Source organism: Cucurbita maxima, unplaced genomic scaffold, assembly GCF_002738345.1.
Source record: "Cucurbita maxima cultivar Rimu unplaced genomic scaffold, Cmax_1.0 Cma_Scf00001, whole genome shotgun sequence".
Lineage (NCBI taxonomy): Eukaryota > Viridiplantae > Streptophyta > Magnoliopsida > Cucurbitales > Cucurbitaceae > Cucurbita > Cucurbita maxima.
In genome coordinates, this window is record NW_019272017.1 from 3,686,242 (window position 1) to 3,708,988 (window position 22,747).

Genomic DNA, 22,747 nt, shown 5'->3' on the forward strand with positions numbered 1-22,747 from the left:
TCCACTTGTATGATATATATAAAGTTTTTTTTTTTATTTTTTTATCAGTTATTTACAAGCGCTTTTAATAATTCTTGTTCTTGAGGTGACGAGCTCTTCATGTCTATGAAAAGACAATCCGAATCAAATTGATTGACTTTGGTTGAGATATTTATTAAAATGAAATATATATGGCTTTTGATGTAATGATGAGGGCATCAAAAGGGTTCTTGAGATTAATATTAATTAATGATGAAAATTATATATATGGCTTTTGATGTTTATGATGAGGGCATCAAAACAGATTTTGAGATGATTAATTAAACTATTTAGAATAATAAAATTAATTTTGATTTGAAGTATTAAACTATTTAGATTATTATAAGTTTAGTATCAAACTGTGTCCATTTGTTTCTCTTAAAATAAATATTTTATTATTTCCCAACTCAATTTTTTTTTATGAAATTATGTTTTCAACTCTCTATTTAGTAAGTCTCCAAAATAGTAGGTTGATTGAATCGGCTAAAAAAATTCACATTAACTCATTCAAATCAATGGATAAATTGTTATACACATAAATTCATAACTCATTCAAGATTAAAATCGAGTTACTATATAAATATTAATCTTTTCAATTAATATATTTAATGTTTTATAGTCCGATCGTAGACAAACTTATTGCATAAAATATACTTATTTATGTGGCTTCAATGGGTTAAATCATTTATAACAATTACATAATAGCTCATATCAACAGCGTCATTGAGATAAGACACACAACTTTGTCCATATACTATATATCCTTTAGGTTATTATTAAAGATTATACTAACACTAATTTAAATTAATTTTGAATTATTTCAATTTAGTTATGTTAGCAACCGTTTATCTCTCTTTCTTAGTAGTCTTCATTAAGAGTGTAATATATACTTGAGGGGTATTTTTGTCCGATGACAGTTGGAATGTCTTGCGAAAATTCTTATTTAGCTATTTATAAATTTAGCATGCGATATTTAATTCGTGATTCAAGAAAATCGTAAAAATTCAATAAAATTGGTCAAATGGGCTTTTACAAAATTGGGCCTTGGGCTTGGGCCGCTTGGCCAACTTTTCAACCATGGAGTATATAAGAAGTCCCATGGATTGGACTCCTATCGAGAAGGGTTTTGGGTCGGATTGTGTTCCACAAGCTCGTCATCCATGGCATTGGCTCGCGTGGAATAGTAAGGTTACTTATTGAGTATTTTTAAATACTCATCTTGAAGTCATGAAATGAAGTCAGTTCTTTTTAGGAGTAAACGTGTAATAAATTTGACGTATTCATTTTTAAAACATGTTTTGGAGTGTTTCTCGAACAATTGGTATGTTTTGTTGGAAATTATTTATATTTATAAACTTTTATAAATATTTTTCCATAGTTAAAAATGAGGATAACAAGTTTACTATTTTGGGGTACCGAGCATCCGTTTAAGGTAATGCGATAATTAGTGAAGAGCTGGCAGTCATGCCCACCCCCAAGCGGCTCGGTTCCTGCGCACCCTTTTCTCCGCCACCAACACAAGTCAACCACACAACCCAGCTCCACTCACCTCCTCTTCGCTTACCCTTTCCATGGCTGTCCCCTTCCCCATCTTCGCTTCTGCCACCACCGCCACAACCTCCCACCAATCCCTTTCTCTTTCCGTCTACCCCCGCTCCTTCCCCAGAACAAATTTCAATGTTGTTTCCTCCTCCTCTTCGCGCCCTTCCATCCGTGTGAATTCTGCCGCTTCTCCCTCTGTGGACGCGGCCACCGCCGTCGACTCTGATCGGGCTGCCGCCTCAGATTCTCGGTCTAAAGCCTTGCCGTTTCGGATTGGACATGGGTTCGATCTCCATAGGCTGGAGCCTGGGTATCCTTTGATTATTGGGGGAATTAATATTCCCCATGACAGAGGCTGCGAAGCTCATTCTGATGGTAATCTCTTTGCTTCTAGTTTGTTTTCCTGTTTCTGTGTTCTTGTTGGTTGCTGTTCTGTTCTGCTGAAGAGTTAGGGAATCTTCTTACGAACTTAATTGTGTGTATTCTAATTCTTTAAATAATAAGCTCACTTTTGTTGGTTTCATTAATTTCTTGATTGCAGCAATGACGAATTCTAAATTTCTACATGGAATGAGGGAATTTTATATCTAAAAACTTTTAAATTTTGAAGTGGTTCTTTGTTTTGTTGATTTAGGGGATGTTCTACTTCACTGTGTGGTTGATGCAATTTTGGGTGCTTTGGGGCTTCCTGATATTGGACAAATCTTTCCAGATTCAGATCCCAAATGGAAGGGTGCCCCTTCATCTGTTTTCATTAAAGAAGCTGTAAGTAGTTCTGGCATACCAAATTCAAACTCACTGCCAAGTTTTGTTATGTTTATATATTAATATATCCTCTTTGCCTTGATTAATTTAAAATGATCTTAGGATTCTCTAGTTGCTTTGCTTTCATACTGGATATTATGATACCTTTATGTTTGCTTGAAGTTCACTTTAGGGGGACTAGTATGACCAATAATAAGATGATGAAAAGTATAAGAAAGTAGAGCTTTTATTTGAGATTGTAGGGGAAAATGAATGCCTTTTAGAGAATATTAATGAATTTCTTCGTTAAAAGAAAGAAAAATTGATATGAAAGTTGTTGGAAGACAGGCTTTGTGAGATCACACGTCGGTTGGGGAGGAGAACGAAGCATTCTTTATAAAGGCGTGGAAACCTCTCCCTAGTAGACGTGTCTTAAAAACCTTGAGGGCAAATCCAAAAGGGAAAGCCCAAAGAGAACAATGTTTGCTAACGGTGGGCTTGCACCGCTACAAATGGTATTAGAGCCGGACACTGGGCGATGTGCTAGTGGAAGGCTGAGCCCCGAAGGAAGGTGGACACGAGGCGGTGTGCCAGCGAGGAGTTGGGCCCCAAAAGAGGGTGGATTGTGAGATCTCACATCGGTTGGGAGGAGAACGAAACATTCTTTATAAGGGTGTGGAAACCTCTCCCTAGCAGACGTGTTTTAAAAACCTTGAGGAGAAGTCCGAAAAGAAAAGCCCAAAGAAGGCAATATCTGCTAGCGGTGGACTTTTCCGATTCACATTTGTATCAAAAGAGAAGAAAAGCTGCAAATCTTATAACCTTGGATTTCCCTTTTACTTCCCCCTCCGAAAAGTACCATATGTTTCTTTGGCAACTAAATGTAGTAGGGTCATGTGGCTGTCTTGTGTGAAATATTTTGGTGCACGTAAGCTAGTTTGGTCACTCATAGATAAAAGATCTAGGTGCATGTAAGCTAGCTTGGACACTCATAGATAAAAGATATAGGTGCACGTAAGTTAGCTTGGACACTCATAGATAAAAGATCTAGGTGCACGTAAGTTAGCTTGGACACTCATAGATAAAAGATCTAGGTGCTCGTAAGCTAGCTTGGACACTCGCAGATAAAGAAAAGAAGGGTGAGGTAAACACCCCTAATGAGTCTCAGGGAAAGGTAATCAATAATGAGAGACCTTTGTTTCACCTGCTTTGTAGTTCTTCAATTTTTGTTAAACTATTGATTCGTGTGTGCTTAAATATCATCCCAAACTGTTCATTTCAATTATTTCGACTTGGGGTTACGACCTTGGGGAATCACTGGAACATTTTTCAGTCTAAAATAGACAGAATTCAAACTGTTCATTTTGACTTCGGGTTACTTGATGGATTCACCTAGTAACTAGAAGTCAAAATGAAGTGAACAGTTTGATTGATGAGGAAGTTTGGTTTTAATTTTGGGTGATATTCCAGGTGAGACTGATGCATGAGGCAGGTTATGAGATAGGAAACTTGGATGCCACATTGATACTCCAAAGACCAAAGCTTAGCCCTCACAAGGAAGCTATCAGAGCAAACCTCTCCAATCTTCTTGGAGCCGACCAATCTGTCGTGAATCTGAAGGCAAAAACACACGAGAAGGTCGACAGCCTCGGCGAAAACCGAAGCATTGCTGCCCATACGGTGGTCCTCCTAATGAGGAGATAGAACCCCTACCATTACTGCTGCTGCTTTGTTAGTGTAATAGCAACAACACTGCTCCATTTCAAGTGGAATCTGCTTTAGTGTCAATACTTTGAATCTCCCCTCCCTTCCACAGTTAAACGTTTTGATCATTCAACAACGTTAAAATGAAAATGATATGGTCAACATTAGAAATTGGCTACAATGTTTTTTTTTTTTTTTTTTTTTTTTTTTTTTTTTTTTTTTTTTTCTTTTTCTTTTCTTGGTGTGTGAAAGAGGTAAAGATGAGTGGAAATTACTCTTTCATTTTGGCTTTATCATTAATTATATCTGAGTCGAATTTTGTAAAATTTGACCGTGTTGTAATTAACAAAATTAAAGATGTTCACAGGTGGGGATTCTCCTTCTCTGTCTCCATTCTCGGTTCCTATGTCTCCATTCTCGATACCTATTTCACTTAATAAATAGATATGTTTCCTAAGTAAACATGTCTATATATATATATATAATATCCTACCCATATAATTTTTAAAAATTTAAATTTTAATATTATGATGAGTAATTAGATGGAGTATTCATTCACTCTATTTATCTTCATCTAAAAAAATATATATATTTCCGGTCGGTGAATCCCCTCTGTAATTGAGGCGGGTCCTGGTGAATCCCCAATCTAACTGGAAGATCTTTCGATTTTTTTTTGTCATTCTCTCTCAACATTTTCTAATTAGCTTACTCCCCATTCTCTTCCATAATTTCTAAAAAAATTATATATCATATAATTACTATGAAAGAAATTTCACGCTAATTTTCATGGATGAAACGGTACAAATTAACACTAACATCGATGAAATAAAAGGAAGTCACGCGTTTATAAAGAGGATCTCACGAAGTAAGAAGTGGGACCGGGAAAAGCAAACAATTTTAATCCCGAGCAATCATGACATCATTAAAGTATTGGGCAAGTGAAATTATAGAAATACTTTGACAGGAATAAATTCAAAACATCAACGTCAGTAAAAGCCACCAACTTAAAAAATTTGAGGTATAAGTGTTTGAAAAATAAAAAATAAAAAAGAAAAAAGAAAGAAAGGAAAGGAGAATATATTATAAAACAAATGAAAATAGTAATAAAGAAAGGGGCAGGGGCTGCCCGTTGGAGATATTGGGCATCCCACGTGTCTCTAAAAATTGGAAACCTACGACTTTTTGACTTTTTGCTTTTTTTGATTTTTTGACTTTTTATTCTTCTTTCTACTTGTTGTGGAATGGAATAAAATGGAACACAACCAAACTATGTCGTTTTTGACAACCTTTGTGTTTTTATTTTATTTTGAATTTGAATTTGAATTTGAATTTGAATGGGTCTTCAATAAATTCTTACTTTGTTTTTTATTTTCCAAAAAAAAATTTCTTCAATATTATTAGGCCTGGAAGCATACATTTCTAGCCACCCACATGTTTAAAACACATTATCTCAATTTTAATTTAAATGCCCACAATACAAATAGTAGTTATTAATTTAATCTTATCAATATCAAAGTAAATTCATTGAACCTTATGCACTTTCCAACGTTTTCATTTAAGAAGTTGCTCGACTCGATGTTGTTTTTTCTTCCTAAAACACACTCAAATAAAAGATAATAATATATTTTTGTTGGGTTGAACAACAGTGCATGTATTCGGAGGAGTAATCTCATATTGACTAATTAAAGAAAAAAATTATAGGTTTATAAGTAAAGAACACAATCTCCATGGGTACGAGTCCAAATTTTTTTTTATTTTTTTGTATTTGGGCCTTTATACTTTTAGAAAAATTAAACAAATACACTGTAATTGCAAATAAATAAAAATTGTTTCACTATGATTTTGGGTAAAATACATTGAACCATACCCACTTGAAGATTATCCTTCAAAGCTTAATAATGGCTTTTGCAAAAAGGGAGAAAGGAAAATAAAATAAATAAATAAATTAGACCTTATTTGATTAAATTTTCATTTTTTTATATCTTAATTTAGTAACAATATTTTTAATACAATAAATATATTTTGTAAAAAAGATAAATCTGAGGAAAATGAAAATTGGGTTGATAATAATTGAGAACAATGGTGTTTGGATATTTATTTTTTATTTAGAAATACAAACATGATCGGATAGGATATTCTCCGCACGAGAAGATTTCATTTATTGTTTTTTTAATATATAATTTAAATATTATATTTAGAGAAGAAATAATTGTAAGAAATTGTTTTAAGAAATTAGGGTAGCATTCAAAGTCTTTTCCTTTTCTTTTTTGAATATTACCACAGCTTTTTTTGAATAATTTTGTGAAGAAAATATGATTTAATCACTAGTTTTGAATTGATTTTATAAGTGTGTTCATATTACACCCATTATCAAAACTGACTTCTTCCTTTATTTATATATTTCTAAATTTTTCACCAATTAAAATTTTATCTCTCCAATTTTCAAGTTTATGTTTATGAACAATTTCGTAACGTTTAATTACATATTAGAAAATTCATATTTAAAAAATAATATTTATAAGTTTAATTAAAAAATAAAAAAAAGAAGCAATATTTTCTACTTTGCATATTCCATTTAATTCTCGGACACGGTTACTCTGAATTATAAATTATAATGCAAGAAAATCAAGTTTTATTATTATTATTTTTAAAAAAATAATAAATTGATTCACTCATGCAAAGTCCTTTATTATTTATAAACACTAAAAATAATAAAATATTACTTATGTCGACTATTATTTTAAAATTTCCAGCGATGCTATTTTTACATTAAAAAAATTGTAATAAAATACAAAAATTAGAGACATAAAACTATTAATAAACGTGAAATAAAGGCGACAAGAAAACACGAATCCATTATTTTATAATTCATCACCCAATGAGTTCTCAAATAATTCGAACACAGTCTCAAAAGCTGTATCCCAACAGAGTTATAAATTCCAAAAATAAATAATTATAATTATAAAATAAAAAATAAAAAATAAAAAATAAAAAACAAAAAACCCAGCCTTCTGGCAAAAAGGGATACACCAACAAGAGATTCTATAATTAATTAATATTTTTTTAATATATATATATTGGAGAAAAAAAAAATGGAGTTTAAATTAAAGTCTGATGTGCCAACTGTGTGAGGGGGGCATAAGGCTGGATATTCCGAGTTGGACTGTTTGAATAATCTGTCGGTTTGTGGGACACTTGACCCTACACTCTTTGTCGTGTAGGGCACCTCCCTTAAAGTCATCCATATCAGCCACCTTTTGGAGGTGTTGTACCTAAGACTCTTTTATTTTAGGACTCTCTCCTATGCTTCCTCTTGTCTTCTCCTTAATTATTAAGGCCACTCTATCAGATTCTTAGATCTCTCTTAGCTATCACATTCTCAAAATTAATCAAAATGTCGGTTCCGACGTCCTATTTTGATTCGCAGAATCGTGTTTAAAATCTAACACGTGAAACCTATCAATAAAATGATGAATACATTATCGATGCATGTTGTAAGCTTTTTTATTGTTTAATTGAATTTTGAATAATTACTCTCGAAACACTTTCCTTTTGGAATGTATAATAATTGAGAAGTTGCTCAATAGTTTTTAAAAAATCAAAAATAATTCTTGTTTCGTCTTTTCAATTACTATTTTGAGAGTGAAAAAATGGACAACAAAAGAATTATATTAATTATGTTTAGCTTAAATATGATTTTGATCCGAGTAAAGAAGAAACGTGTGTGTGGCCGACGTGTGAGTGTCTTAAACTTCTTTCTTTGACTTTCATTTATTAGTTTTTTTTGTTGCGGGGATTTTATTGAAGGTCTTAATAACAGATCGCACATTGGTTGGAAGGGAGAACGAAACATTTTTCATAAGAGCGTGAAAACTTCTCTCGAACAGAAAAAACCTCGATCAAAAGTTCAAAAATAAGAGATCAAAGAAGAAAATATCTACTAACTAACGGTGAGCTAAGACTTACATTTAATGACTGAATTTCAAGATGAGAAAAGGTCATCAACCTTATCAACCTTATAAAGATAAAAAGGTAACATATTGATACATGAATGAACCGATACATGAATGAAGAATGAAACATGAAAAAGTATAATATTAAGTAAAGTTTTGTGAGAGAAAGAGCCGACAATTTTCACCAGCGGACATTGGTGATGTCCCTAATTCATCGAGAACTTTCTTCCCAGTTTCGGTAAGAAGAAAAACTTTGATTTGTAAGGCTGACCCAACATCTCTATCTCTCTCTCTCTCTATATATATATATACTTCTTTACAATCTCCTCAACCACCAATAAGCATAAATCATTCGTCGCTCAAACAATTCCCTCTCCTTTCTCTCTCTTGTTTTTCTCAATTCTCAACCAACTTTTTTGCACTGAAAATGGTGTTGGTGTCCAGCAATGCAAACAACTTACTCTCAAAACTTGCCAAAGGCAACGGCCACGGCGAGGATTCTCCTTATTTCGACGGCTGGAAAGCCTACGACACTGATCCATTTCACCCCATAATGAACCCTCGTGGAGTTATTCAAATGGGTTTGGCTGAAAATCAGGTACCACCCATTTCAACTGATCCTTTTTGGGCTTTGAATCTCTGGGTTCAATTTTTTGACCATTTTTCTTGGTGGGTTTGCTTCAAAATTGCAGCTTTCTTTTGAATTCGTGGAGGATTGGATTAAGAACAACCCACAAGCTTCCATTTGTTCTGTGGAAGGACTGGATGAGTTTAAGGACATAGCTATCTTCCAGGACTACCATGGATTGCCTGAGTTTAGAAACGTAAGTGTTAATTAATTCGAACTAATTAATTTAATTTCCACTTAATTATGATTAACTAATTGGAAAATAAAATTTGACAGGCTGTGGCGAATTTTATGGGAAAAGTGAGAGGCGACCGAGTCAAATTCGATCCTGACCGAGTTGTCATGAGTGGTGGAGCAACTGGAGCTCATGAAACGGTGGCGTTTTGTTTGGCTGATCCTGGTGAAGCGTTTCTAGTGCCAGTTCCTTACTATCCAGGGTATTTGCTTCCTTCCTTTTTCTTTTTTAATTTTATTTAATTTTTGTTTTGACATATTAAAGTGTTTGACTTGACCCACAATTGACCAATCCACCTTCTTCAATTCTGTCCCAACACATTAAAAAAACAAGGATGAAAGTGACAGCTGCCCATTTCTAGCTCTTCCATTCAACTCGAACAAGTCCACGTCATTATTTTCGTGTCCAAGTCAGCATGAACTTTATAAATAATGAATTTAGCTAACAATGAAACCTTCCTTATATGGGTACAGATTCGATAGAGATTTAAGGTGGCGAACCGGAGTGAAAATAGTTCCAGTCGTATGCAATAGCTCAAACAACTTCAAATTAACAAGAGAAGCCTTAGAAACAGCCTACGAGAAAGCTCAAGAATCCAACATCAAAATCAAAGGCTTACTCATTACAAACCCTTCAAATCCACTTGGCATAGTGTACGATAGACAAACTCTTGAAACTGCTGTAGCATTCATCAACCAAAAGAAGATCCACTTGGTTTGCGACGAAATCTATGCTGCTACTGTCTTCACTGAGCCTGGCTTCATTAGTATCTCCGAAGTAATTGAAAATGACACCAAATGTGACAAGAATTTGATCCATGTGGTTTATAGCCTCTCCAAAGATATGGGATTCCCTGGATTTCGCGTTGGTATTATCTACTCTTATAATGATGCGGTCGTCAACTGTGCTCGAAAGATGTCGAGCTTTGGCCTCGTGTCGTCGCAAACACAACATTTGATTGCGTCGATGTTGTCCGATGATGAGTTTGTCGAGAGCTTCCTTGTTGGGAGTGCTAAGAAACTTGCTGCACGTCATCGAAATTTTACTAGAGGACTCGCTCAGGTTAGTGAATGAGTTACGATAAATTTAATTAAAACTTTTAAAATAAATTGAGATTCGACTAAACTAATTTTTAATTGTTGTGCTTAATATAGGTCGGAATTGGATATTTGAGAGGAAGTGGGGGATTGTTCTTATGGATGGATTTGCGTCATCTATTGACAGAGAAGACATTGGAAGCGGAAATGGCGCTATGGAGAGTGATAATCAACGACGTGAAGCTGAATGTGTCGCCGGGGTCGTCTTTCCATTGCTCGGAGCCGGGATGGTTTAGAGTTTGCTTCGCGAACATGGACGACAACACGATGGAGATATCCATAACGAGAATTAGAAACTTTGTGCTACAAAACAAGGAGGTAACAACGAAGATTAAGAAACAGAAGTTCTGCTGGCGCCAAAGCAGCCTTGAACTTAGGCTGTCGTCTCGAAGGCTTGAGGACATAATGTCGCCGCACTCGCCATTGCCTCAGTCGCCAATGCTGCGTGCTACAACTTGAAGCGGACGATATGGATGTTTTGACAAGCTTAACAAAATTTACTTGTTTAACTGTTAGGGGTGGTTCATTTGATTGATTGATTCATCCATTTTTTGTTTGTAATAATTTGTGAGTTGTGCGCTTTGTATTTGGGTTGTTTTTACTCGTTTTTCACTCATCAAATGGATGGGTGAAAAGTAAACGAGGGTTTGTTACAACTTGTAACAACCATTCATATAAACCAATAACAAACAACTTTCCTTTCCTCAAATAAGAAATGCTTTGTTTCCCTCTCCAATTGACATGAGATCTCATAATTCATCTCTTGAGGGCAGCGTCTTCGCTGGCACACCTCTAGATGTTGTAGGATCTCACAATTCAGACTCCTTGAGGGCTCAGTATCCTCGTTGGCATACCGCCTGCTATCTAGTTCTAATACATTTGTAACCGTTCAATCCCACTATTAGTAGATATTGTCCGCTCTAGTCCATTATGTATCATTGTCAGCCTCTCGATTTTTAAAACCCGTTTATTAGAGAGAGATTTCCACACCCTTATAATTGCATTGTTTTCTCATTTCTTTTCAATAATAGATGTTATTTGATATTGAAAAGAGATTGGATTATTACCTCTCACAGATGAATAGCAAGAAGATTGCCTTCAATTGTTTGTTTCAATAATAGTTATTGTTTGAGTAAGCTTTACTCTCGTTTATTTTGTTGGGGCATAGACCATGCCTACACTACATCGAATAACTCGAACTCATTTCATTCATTAAGGTAGTGGTTGTTTGGTTGGTTTGGTTATGATGTTTCTTAGTATGTCCCCTAGTGTTCTATGCATTGTCTTATCATTTCAGAGAATGCAATAATTCACACAACTTGATTCTTTCTTCACTATTCTTTGCCCTCCACGTTACTTCCTTTGGCAAGGTCGATATCAATGTCGTTACTTAGGAGATTTCAATTTTATATATTATATTTGATAAATTTTTATTTTTACAAGTAAATACTTTTAGAGTCTATTTATCTCGTTTTTTTAGTTCTGAAATACATAAGAGTGAATAATTGAATATTTTATCGCATCTCAAACACTCGGAAAAAAATAAATTTAATTATACTTCAAATAAGAAGGAAAAAAAAAACAAAATAGATGATATGGTCCTGTAATACCAAATCTCATTGGGTCCAACTTATATAATAAGTCAAATATTTATAACTATATATATATATATATATATATTAGTTATAAGTCCATAAGAAAATCAAAGTGGGGTCAGAATAGAAATGAATGAAAAAAAAGATAAGGTAAGGATGGGTGGGCTATATTTTGAGAGTGTGATGTGATATGTGACACCAATTATTTAAGTTATTTATTTTAATTAGGTTAATGAAATAGAAAATGTTAAAACAATGACAGGACATCAGTGGACAAGACCAATCAGAAACATAGCCACCTACGCATTCTGGAAATTAAAGTATTAAATAATGCAATTCGTGACACAAGCAATACTTTATAATATAAATAAATAAATATATATTTCTGGTTTTATTTTTTTATGATAAGGTCGGGGGACCAAGCTTTTTGGTCTACCATGACTGAAATAACCCTTTTTTTTTTATTTGTTCTTATCATGACTGAAAATAGTGGTTTATTTTTCAAGAGTTTAATTGGTCAAGGAGTTTTTATTGTCTTAGAATTTGAATTTGATTTGGCTTTGTTTAGGACGTTTCATATTAATTTCATTACCATAATTGAGATAAACAAAACGTAGTATAATCTTCGTTCATTGACATGGATGAGCTTCCTATCTACGATTTGGACAATGAATTGAAGTTAAATGAATGAGTCGACGTGTAAAATTTTACATTGGGTTGGAGAAGAAAAGAAACATTTTTTTTTTTATAAGGGTTCTCCGACAAACACATTTTAAAAATCTTGAGAGAAAGTTTAGAAAGAAAAAACTTAAAGAAAATAATATCTAATATGACCTTGAGCCGTTACACGACGCCATCACTTTTTCCAATTGAAGCCGTTAACGAAATCGACACAAATTATGAGTCTTTTCTATTATATTATTTCCATAACCTTAGCTCTAATTTGTAAAACAAAAACATATAATTTTTTAAAATTTTCCAATAGATTTGAGTTATTATTAAAAAAAACTTTGAAATTCTCAATTGTTTTTGTTCTTTCTCAGCCCAATTCTTTGGAAATTTTGATTCCCCAACGTAGCTTTTTATTATAAAACATTTGTAAATTTGAATTTTTTAGAAAAAGAAAAGAAAATGTAAATATATAATTAAATAACCATTATAAATGTTTTTATTTTATGTCATGCTCATTAAATTAAACTGCCAACTTGAATATTAATCAAACAAATTTAAGAAAAATAATAATGGTTAAAACATTATGCATTTGTCTTTAAAATTATAAGATCAAATCTTTAACATCAAAAAATTAATTAGCATGTCTTAATAATAAATCATTTGTTAACTTAAATGATATAAACTTTTAACTTTTTCTTATTATTATAAATATAAAATATATTTTTTTATTCCTATAATTATTAATTGGGACCTTAGTATATAAAACTATAAGATTAAAAAAAATTAGGCTGTCTTAATTATTTTGATTTTTGATTGTGATAATCATTGGTTAACTTAAATGAGAGAAACTTTAACCTTTTCTTATTATTATTAATATAGAAACGTTAACCAGTTGTTTTCATGTATATTATATTTTTTTATTCATATAATTATTTATATTAGTTTTACCAACTTAAAACAACCCAGCACCCAATTCAACTCAATTTTCAATATTATATTTTAAGAAAATGATTGTTAACTTTTGATTAGCATTGTCTGTCTAACTTAACCAATTAATTAACATATTCTTATCTCTTCAAATAAAATAATAAAAAAAATATAGTATTGTTTTTTTTTTTTTTCTTTTTAAGTGCAACAATTTTGGACAAAAATAAAAATGATAATTCATCCACGTACACAAATAAACACACGAACCGTAACAATCCATTGCTTGTTATGTATCATCGTCAACCTCACGATTTTAAAACGCGTATACTAGAGAGAGGTTTCCACGCCCCCTATAAGTAATATTTCATTTTCATGTGGATCTCATACAAATATATTCTCCTAAGTGGCTTGTTTTATTTCCAATAAAATTTAAATTCATATATTATGAGTAAAATTAGACCTAACAAACATAAAATACAACAAAAATCAAGAACTAAATAAGAAAAAAAATCCAACACGAACTAAAATGAACCAAAGCATGAAAGGAGTCGATCCACCAAACAAAAGAGAAAAAAAGCTTGGGTCGAAGCCCAAGTTCCCTGGTCGGCCCCATGTCGGGCACATAGGTCCGTGTGATCGTGATTCAACCTAATTCAATCTTTTTTTTAAAAAAAAATCATAAGAGTTCTATCTCATGCTTCATAGGTTATCAACTCGAGTACACAACTATCGTCATCGTCATCGTCATCGTCATCGTCAACCTTATAAACTTAAGCACAACTTGGTACTACGAAAAACAATGGATAGAACTTTTATAAGTTTATTTTTTTTTTTGGGTGGAGTATTTCGACACAAGAACAACAAATGATAAATTCATCATCATACCCATAAAAAAAAAAAAAACATCCTAAAATTCACAAAAAAACCAAAACACAAACAAATGAACAAGAAAATTGAAGCAGCACACAAGGTAAACCTTATTTAACAAAAAAATGATGGTTTCAACAGAGAACACAACCATTTGGGATTTCCTCTTGCTTGTAATAGAAGGTGGGGGGCTGATTACAACAATAACAGGGATACCCAATGCAAGTAATTAGTGGTTTTTTGATTTCCACTTCTTTTGGAGGTCCAACTGTGAGAATCTCTGCAAACCAAAGCTTTCTCAGCTTCTCCACTACTTCCACTGGGTCTACTGTCCCCACGACGATCATCTTCCTGTCTTTCATCTCCATGGTTATGGAGTTTATCCCTGCATCCTCAACATCACCCACAAACTTATAACACACTTGTCGTGAGATCACACATCGGTTGGTGAGGAGAACGAAACATTTTTTTATAAAGGTGTGAAAATCTGTCTGTGGTGGGCTTAGCCTGTTAAAAATAGTATCAGAACCAGACACCGGCCAATGTGCCAATAAGGAGATTGAGCCCCGAATGGGAGTGGGCACTAAGTCAGTGTGCCAGTAAAGACGTTGGGCTTTAAAAGAAGTGGATTGGGCAGTCTCATATCGACAGGAGAAAGAAAAGAGTGTCAGCGAGAACGCTGGACTCGGAAGATAGGTGAATTGTGAGATCCCACATCAATTGGGGATTAAAGCCTTGAGAGAAATCTAGATGGAAAAATTTTAAAAATGACAATATTTGTTAGCGGTGTGGTTAGACCGTCACACTTATAATATTTTGATGTATTAAAATTTAGTTGAATAACCATTTTGTTTTTTGTTTTTTTAATTAAATTAGTTTGAGGAGGATGAAACTTAGTACCTGAAAGGCAGGAAACTGCTTTCATAGCCTTCTGCTTTGCTCTTTCATCAGGTACATCCACTCTCACCACTATTTTCTGCATCAAAATATAAGAACAAACCAATTATTATACCATTATTATCTGCTGTTCTAAGTACAAACTGTTTAGGGTTCTTGAAAATGACCCAAAATTGCCAATAAAAACATAGAAAAATTTAGAAATGTTATGAGAAGAAGTGAATATAATGAATCACCTTCATGTTTAGTTCAGGATTGTGAAGAACTCGAGTGAGAATAGAGCAAGAACAGAAGAAGCTAAGATCATAAGGAGGCTTTTACCACTATACAATCTCATAGATTTGTCAGTTTATAAGGAGATTGGGATTGGTTCATGAAGATGCTAACAGTCCAAGTTTTGTAGTTGTGTTCAAGAACAAGAAACCTCCCACCTCCCAACTTGAATATTAAAAAAAACCTCCCACCTCCCAACTTGAATATTAAAAAAAACCTCCCACCTCCCAACTTGAATATTAAAAAAAACCTCCTATTGACTTTGATCCTATTTTCAAACATTTATAGCTCATTGCTATGCAGCATTTTTAACCGTTAGCTTTCGGACGTAGAGATGCAAACATAGTCTTACGTCACTCCAACCATAGATAGATTTTTATTTGTAAGAAGACCTTTTCAATGGTACGGACAAGTTGAGCTTATGGTAGAACTATTTTTCTAATTAATTAAGTTAACCTTTCCATGGAGAAACCGAGCATAAATAATTTACTGTTCGAACTCGTCATATACCATGTATTTAAAAACTTGGGTTTAAGATGTCGAATTTGCGCGTCCAACCATAGAGTATGAGTTTCGAGTTTAAATTAGGCAATATCATAATCATCGAAAAATATATAAACACTTGTGCGGTATAGGTTGGTTTATGGGTCAAAGGAAATTGGGTTGGGGTTTGATTATGAGTATTAAACCAAAACAAAGATGAGCCCTCTCAAGCCAATTAGGTGAAAATAATACATAGTCTATGATATCATATCAGTGGTTGGGGAGTCAATTTCAAAGAAAAACCTTTAAAACCTAAAACAAAGACCTTCATAATTGGTCTCTCTTAATAAATGTTAATTCCTTTCAAGAAATCTAATGAATATATGTCAAACTAAATTAGGGATGGATGGAGACCATATAAACTAAATACAAGAAAATCAAACATTGATCTACATTTTAAAAAAAATGTTAGTTTAACAAGAAAAAAGATATGGGATCAATGAATTTAGATTCCTGAGGCAATTATTTAATTTAGTTTTTAGTTAATTAAGTTGTTTTTTTAGGACGAAATAGTTTATTAAATTAGTTTCATTATTTTGTTCGATCACAAATTGTCAAATCGTTATTTTTCAATTAATGATAAAACTACATATTATTAAATTTTGAACGGATTACAAATCGACATGTGGGTCTCGAGCAAAATTTAAAGAAATAAAAATGACAAATCTCAAATAATGTCAAGAAGTCTTATTATTTTATCGAGTAAGTCTAACCGGCCAAATTAGGTCATATAGTAATTGTTTTGAAGATTAAATGAACTCAAAAGGTCAATTGGAGGACAATTTGGCTCAAAGTTGACAAAGTACAAACATCAAACTCGATGACTTTTAAGTTTAAAGCTTTCAAATTTAAATTATCACTTTGAATTTCAAGAGGCATCGTGACTAATAGAATATACAATGCAAAATGAAAGAATGAGAAGACAATGAAAAAAAACAAAATTTCGCACGAATTTAAAAGTTTACCAACATTATTTACGCGACCAAGGTAAAACAAAAAACATGTATATATGTATGTTTTCTCATTTAAAGAGGGCATAGAGAATGAGATATATGATGTGTACTGAAATGATGACAATAAAACATGTGACTAAACAAACACTACCGATTGACTTTCTTATGTGACTATTGAGTTTCCATGCACCCCCTTCCTCAACCAGCATCATCATGCACCGAAAAAAGAAAATGGAGAAAGGGACCTACTTGTAGGTTCTTGCCGCATCCTTGATGTAGTAGGAGACCACGAGAGCTACCTACATAGAGGTAGCTGATGTGTTGAGGCACTACCTCAAAAAACATTCTCACTAACAAGTAGGGACATAGGAGGTAGTTGGCGAACTCATCCCACAAGCCATAATATAGACCAAGGTCAAGGGCGCTACTCTCTGTACGTGCCAACTCTGCTGCATGATCAACGTCCTCCCATAGGTTGGATCCTGCGCGTAGGGTAGCCCAGCTAACTCTCTCATTTAGACCACCATCCTTAATCGACCTCACGCCTAGCTCAGCAGTAGAAACTTCAAACACTACACTAGTTACAACCGACCTACCTTAATTTTCTCTAGGGTCGTTGAGGACCGTTCGTGAGCACGAGGTCAAACCCTCTAATCATCTCTCACAATTCCACATGCCTCAACTCGCAGGTGTGCCGAAAGTAAAAATATTTGAGGAACTAAAATTTGACGTGAATAAATGTTGTTGTTTTGGATAATAAGTATAGTTGGGCCACTTTTGTAATGCATTAGAGTTTGGGCCTTACTCGAATTAAACTCTCATATTTATAGCATTAATGTTGGTGATATGACGTAGCCCAATCCAATAATTAAAAGTAAAAGTAAAGTAAATCTTAATTTAAACATGGTCACCATGATGTTGCATTCATGTCATGCAACAATCCCAGAAATTAGATATTTCAATTTCATTAATAAACCATATAAATTCATCACCATTACATCTGCAGATTAACCTTAAATATTTTCTAACACCCAGCAAGAAATTAAAACTGTAAGAGCAAAAATAAATAAACAAATAAATAAATAAAAAGTCTTACAAAATCTACATGGGAGCCACCATGGGACTGATTGCTACAAGAAAAAGGTTGCAAGTTTAGAAGATCCTTTACCAGTGATCATGGCGTGTTAATGGCTTCCTCTTCTTCAGTTTTGTTTCACACAATTGGGGAAGATGCCTTTGCAGTGTACTCCAAAAGCTCAACAATCTCTGTTCTGCTTCTCACAACCCTATGGAAAACTTCTCTGATTTGTTGCTGTAATGGCACCAATCCATCTTCCAGTTTCTTGCAGGTTTCTGCCAGCTCCGCCACCTGTTCTGTCACCTCCGCCTGCCGCTCCGCCTCCAACGGGAACGCGAACGAATCAGTGAATTCGATCAGTGATTGACTCAGTTTCTCCATCCTCTGCATCTCTTCCAACAGACCAGCGCTTCCTTTCTTCTCTTTCTTCTTCCACTCGTCCGCGATTTTCTCCTGCAGTCCGATCATGGATTGCGCCCAGCTAATCTGCTTCGACACCGGAAAGTACGTCGTCAGGCCGCCTCTCTCCTGGCACGGCAGCGCCGCAACCAGAGTCCACATTACGAACACCAAAACCGTACTCATCAAGTAAACCGTCTGCGGTAAACTCGATGACTCGCCGCCGCGTGGCACAACCAGATTAGACGACATAGCTTGAATCTGCTTCGCCGCTGACCAACCTTTCGCCATACTCCAAGAGAGCGAACGAAACTGTCCTGCGATTCGGTCCTTATGCAGCGGAGTGGCGGTGCCGGAACCGGCACCGGCACCTCCCCGACGCCCGAAAGACCAAGATCTCTCTGCGGATTTACTGTTGGAGAAATCCTTATCCTCAACGGCCATGGACGTAATCAAGGTATTCAAAGCCCTACGCGCCCGTTTCACTTGTCCGTCTCCAATCGGACTCTGCTCCAGAGCTGAAATCGCGATTTGGGCGAGTTTTTGAAACTGGCGAACCGATTCAATCCCGTGGAGAACGGCATTACAGATATCCAAAGCCTTGACGACGCGATCTAGAAACTCGGGGACGAGACGGTCGAGCGGCGGCTTGACAATCTGAGAGGGATCGCGGCCCATGATGAGGAGAGCCTTAAATTGAGCCTCGCAGCAGAGGAATTCGTCAAGGAGCTTCCTGAGCCAGGCGATGGAGAGGAAAGTTTCGGAAGAAACGTCGTCGGAGGAGGACGGAGGTACTAATTCGGAAAATCGCTCGGAAACTTGCTTCTGAAAGAGCTCGAGATCCTCGAGCTCCTGCTCGTGAGCACCGTCCATGGAGATGACTTGGTTTCGGCGGGTGCTGATACGGCCAAGGAAGGAGCTGGGCTGTTCCGTTGCCGGCATAGTTGCAGAGATTTTAGAGAGGAAGAAGAAGAAGAAAAGGGATTTGAAAATGAGAAGGGAATGATGAAGTTACGGTTTGTTATTATTTTTATTTTTATATATTTGGGACCGAGGTTTTAGGCGACGCCTTGTACGGGTGACCGGAGAGTGTTGTTTTCCGGAATTGCCCTTTACCTTCACCATTATACCCCAGGCTTGGACGCTTGGTAGCCGTGAAGCTCTTTTTAGAAATATTAATATTATTATTGCATTATTACAATAGTCAGCCGAGCCGAGTCGAATAGAGAGGTAAAGGCGCGCCCTATGGAGAATCTGAGTCAGGGGTTAGAATTGGAATGTAATTTAAAATAAAAAATACAAAACAGAGGAAAAAGTCAAGAGGGCATTTGACCAGGCTCCACGTCCCACGCCTCGCCACAATTCTCCTCTCTCTTTCTCTAACCGCCTCCCCGTCACCGTCAGTTTCTCCCTCCTCCTCCTCCTCCTCCTCCTCCTCCTCCTCCTCCATTTTAAGCCTTAAATAATTTAATGAATAATTTAATTAACGCCCCCCTAAATAATATATTCTTTAACTCATGTACTTGTAAGTAATTAAATATTTGTATGTTAAAGTAAGTAAGAAAGTGTTGATTTAATTCTATAATATAAAAATAAAAGAAATACACTTTTGGTGTGGACTGTTTATGAAATTGAAATATTGTGGAAAGGATCCCAACTTTTTATTATCACACACACATATTTACGTATTCACAAAAGTTTGGACAAACCGCGTTTTTTTCTTTTTCTTTGAAGACCTTTTCGGCCTCAATATTATGATATTAATTTCAAAATAGGTCCATATCTTCTGTAAATTTGAATATTACCCCACAGAGCTGCAGCAGCCTAAAATGGGAAAATCACACGTGTGTGTGTTTATATATTTCTCAAAGCCCAACTCGAACCTGTAGCAGCCCAATCTAGCGAGCTCATCCTCCGCGGCCCAATCTAGCGAGCTCATCCTACGCAGCCCAATCTAGCGAGCTCATCCTACGCGGCCCAATCTAGCGAGCTCATCCCACGCAGCCCAATCTAGCGAGCTCATCCTACGCGGCCCAATCTAGCGAGCTCATCCTACGCGGCCCAATCTAGCGAGCTCATCCTACGCGGCCCAATCTAGCGAGCTCATCCTACGCAGCCCAGCGGCCCACTCGACACCCACAAACCCTAACTCCGTCTCTTTTTACGCTTCATTCTTCTCATTCTTCTCAATCTTCACGCCTCTCGCTTCTACTACTGCCGTTTCAGTTCTTTCTGAACTTCAACCATGGTATTTCTCTTCTTCTTCTTTCATAGCGACTGATTTATGTCCTTTTTTTTTTTTTTTTTCTTCTTATTCTCGTTCCAAGGTTGTGTGGTGTTTTAAAATGAATTGATTTTTGAAAGGAATCAATCTGGCAGTGGGAATTGTTTCCCTGTTTGTGTATTTTGAATTGATGTAGTGGGTTGAGTTCTCTTTCGTTCGAAGAATTATTTTCCTCGTGTTCAGTCTCTCATGTTCATTTGTTTCTTTTCTTCAGATTATTTCAGAGAAGAACCGTAGGGAGATCTCCAAGTACCTCTTTCAAGGTACACTTTAATTCAATCCCTCTTAGACGAGGGTTATTTCTGATTTGACGATGATTTCGCGATTTTATTTATTCGTTGTTGTTGGCGATTCAGAGGGGGTTTGTTATGCCAAGAAGGACTACAATTTGGCCAAGCACCCAGAAATCGATGTGCCCAATTTGCAGGTTATTAAGCTAATGCAGAGCTTCAAGTCCAAGGAATATGTGCGCGAGACATTTGCTTGGATGCATTACTACTGGTACCTTACCAATGATGGCATTGAGTTCCTCAGGACTTACCTCAACCTTCCTTCTGAAATTGTCCCTGCTACCTTGAAGAAACAAGCCAAGCCTGCTGGCAGGCCCTTTGGCGGACCACCCGGGGATCGCCCACGGTAAGATATGTCTGTAATGCTGATCAATTCATTAAGGTTATGGTTGATTTATTTGTGCTTTGGAACTATGGATTATGAAGTTTTTTCGTTACTGTTCTAGGTTTATAGATGGAGGTGTATGTAATATGTGATTGTATAATGCGAGGGCTATGTTATTTAGTAAGTTGTATTTACCCATATTAGTATTCTGATTGAGTTTTGGTGATTATATGAATTAGGGGTCCACCTCGTTTTGAGGGAGGTGAGAGGAGGTTTGGTGACCGTGATGGCTACCGTGGAGGTCCTCGTGGACCTGCTGGTGAATTTGGTGGTGACAAGGGAGGAGCTCCAGCAGATTACAGGCCTTCTTTTGGGGTAATCTTTGAATCATCCATTTTGCATCATCATAGTGCTATACATAATATGGTTGATGCTCTCTATATAAGAATGTTGCTATTTCCTTGTTTTGATCTGCCCTTGGGATGATTCTTTATGATAGATATAAAATGCATTACAATCATTGTTCATGTATCTAGCAAGAATTTTTGTAAGTGAGCCCTGCGCACCAGGGGTCAAGAGTTGATGGGAAGCATCATATTGTAATAGTTTAGTTCCTTCATCTGTTCATGTTTTCCTTCATAAGTGCTCCCTACTCAGTTAGTTTGCTCTGCTAATAACTCAGATTATGATGTTAATTCATAGCTTCTTGTGGCATTTGCATGTCATGGTCTTTGTTAATAAAATATTCTTGGGCTCATCTGAAAAAGATTAATGATTTCAATGTGGGGTTTACCTGTGTTGATTAGGCATATTCAAAGAATTGGGGGCTTGTGGCTACTCTGTTTCATCAAAGAATGAGAGTTAATAGAAAAATTATTAGCTGAAATGTTAGAGATGTCATTGGATAGGTGCAGAAGTTATATTTTGAACGACTTGGCAACTCTATGAGAGTCGTTTGTGAGTTCTTCGATGGTTTCGTTGATTGTTGTCTTATACTTAAAAATTTATCAGGGTCCTGGTGGAAGACCGGGTTTTGGCCGTGGAGCTGGTAGCTATGGCGGAGGAGCTGGAGCAAGCTCAAATCTTCCTTGAAAAATATGGTCTTACGAGCAGTTTAATGAATTTTCAGTGGAATGAGCTAGCAGTTTGATTAAGTTTTCCTTTCATTTAGCATATGGGGATCTTACAAATTTAAATTTTGTTCCTCTCTTTGAACGGTTAATTACTATTTGTTTGGTATGAGCAAGAATGTGATTTTATTGTCTTGAAGATCGACTGCCTTGGTAATGAGGAAACAAACATCTTAAGCAACTTATTATATTTACGATATAATTGTTTTCTGTATGTAATTTTATTCCTTGTTTTGATTTATCTGCAACAAATATATGATCTTCATCTTGTTTTCTAACTCCAAAATTATTATTTATATACAAATATATGATCAAGATCATATGTTTGAGGAAAAAGTCTAGAAAATGTTTTGATTGGACGAATACAACTATTTTTTTTTAAAATTATTAATACCAAGATTTTCAGATTTAGCAAAATGTAAATTGAAATTTAAAGGATGTAAAATTTCAAGCAAGTATATAAAATTGTGCCTAGAATATCATTCATTAAGAAAATAGTAATAAAAATTAAGGGTAAAATAGTAATTTTAAGAATGCTGAATCTTAGTGCTCGAGATAACACAGCCATTAATGACTTAATGAAATGCTGACTA

General features: G+C 35.3%; 5 protein-coding genes and 1 long non-coding RNA gene across 6 annotated transcripts; 4 read left to right on the plus strand and 2 right to left on the minus strand.

Annotated features, from left to right (window-relative positions):
- Positions 1 to 877: 877 nt before the first annotated feature.
- On the plus strand, positions 878 to 22,368 carry LOC111482199. The gene is made up of 3 exons (XR_002718153.1): positions 878 to 897; positions 10,494 to 10,504; positions 22,180 to 22,368. It is a non-coding gene; the product is annotated as an uncharacterized LOC111482199 (long non-coding RNA).
- On the plus strand, positions 1,456 to 4,189 carry LOC111481338 (2-C-methyl-D-erythritol 2,4-cyclodiphosphate synthase, chloroplastic). Its single transcript, XM_023126762.1, has 3 exons — positions 1,456 to 1,935; positions 2,195 to 2,325; positions 3,775 to 4,189. Exons 1-3 carry the CDS (start codon positions 1,590 to 1,592, stop codon positions 4,006 to 4,008), a joined length of 711 nt encoding a protein of 236 aa, XP_022982530.1. The 5' UTR covers positions 1,456 to 1,589; the 3' UTR covers positions 4,009 to 4,189.
- On the plus strand, positions 8,300 to 10,504 carry LOC111479912 (1-aminocyclopropane-1-carboxylate synthase). Its single transcript, XM_023124820.1, has 5 exons — positions 8,300 to 8,559; positions 8,654 to 8,785; positions 8,866 to 9,026; positions 9,298 to 9,886; positions 9,979 to 10,504. The coding sequence occupies exons 1-5, from the start codon at positions 8,389 to 8,391 to the stop codon at positions 10,378 to 10,380; spliced, it is 1,455 nt and encodes a 484-aa protein (XP_022980588.1). The 5' UTR covers positions 8,300 to 8,388; the 3' UTR covers positions 10,381 to 10,504.
- LOC111482054 (heavy metal-associated isoprenylated plant protein 39-like) lies at positions 13,981 to 15,270 on the minus strand. Its single transcript, XM_023127692.1, has 3 exons — positions 15,116 to 15,270; positions 14,883 to 14,958; positions 13,981 to 14,367 (listed from the first exon to the last, which is right to left on the minus strand). The coding sequence occupies exons 1-3, from the start codon at positions 15,119 to 15,121 to the stop codon at positions 14,117 to 14,119; spliced, it is 333 nt and encodes a 110-aa protein (XP_022983460.1). The 5' UTR covers positions 15,122 to 15,270; the 3' UTR covers positions 13,981 to 14,116.
- On the minus strand, positions 17,598 to 19,143 carry LOC111480438. Its single transcript, XM_023125473.1, has one exon. The coding sequence runs from the start codon at positions 19,065 to 19,067 to the stop codon at positions 17,862 to 17,864; it is 1,206 nt and encodes a 401-aa protein (XP_022981241.1). The 5' UTR covers positions 19,068 to 19,143; the 3' UTR covers positions 17,598 to 17,861.
- LOC111481645 (40S ribosomal protein S10-1-like) lies at positions 20,274 to 22,335 on the plus strand. The gene is made up of 5 exons (XM_023127188.1): positions 20,274 to 20,373; positions 20,624 to 20,672; positions 20,766 to 21,045; positions 21,264 to 21,399; positions 22,036 to 22,335. The coding sequence occupies exons 1-5, from the start codon at positions 20,371 to 20,373 to the stop codon at positions 22,114 to 22,116; spliced, it is 549 nt and encodes a 182-aa protein (XP_022982956.1). The 5' UTR covers positions 20,274 to 20,370; the 3' UTR covers positions 22,117 to 22,335.
- Positions 22,369 to 22,747: the final 379 nt, after the last annotated feature.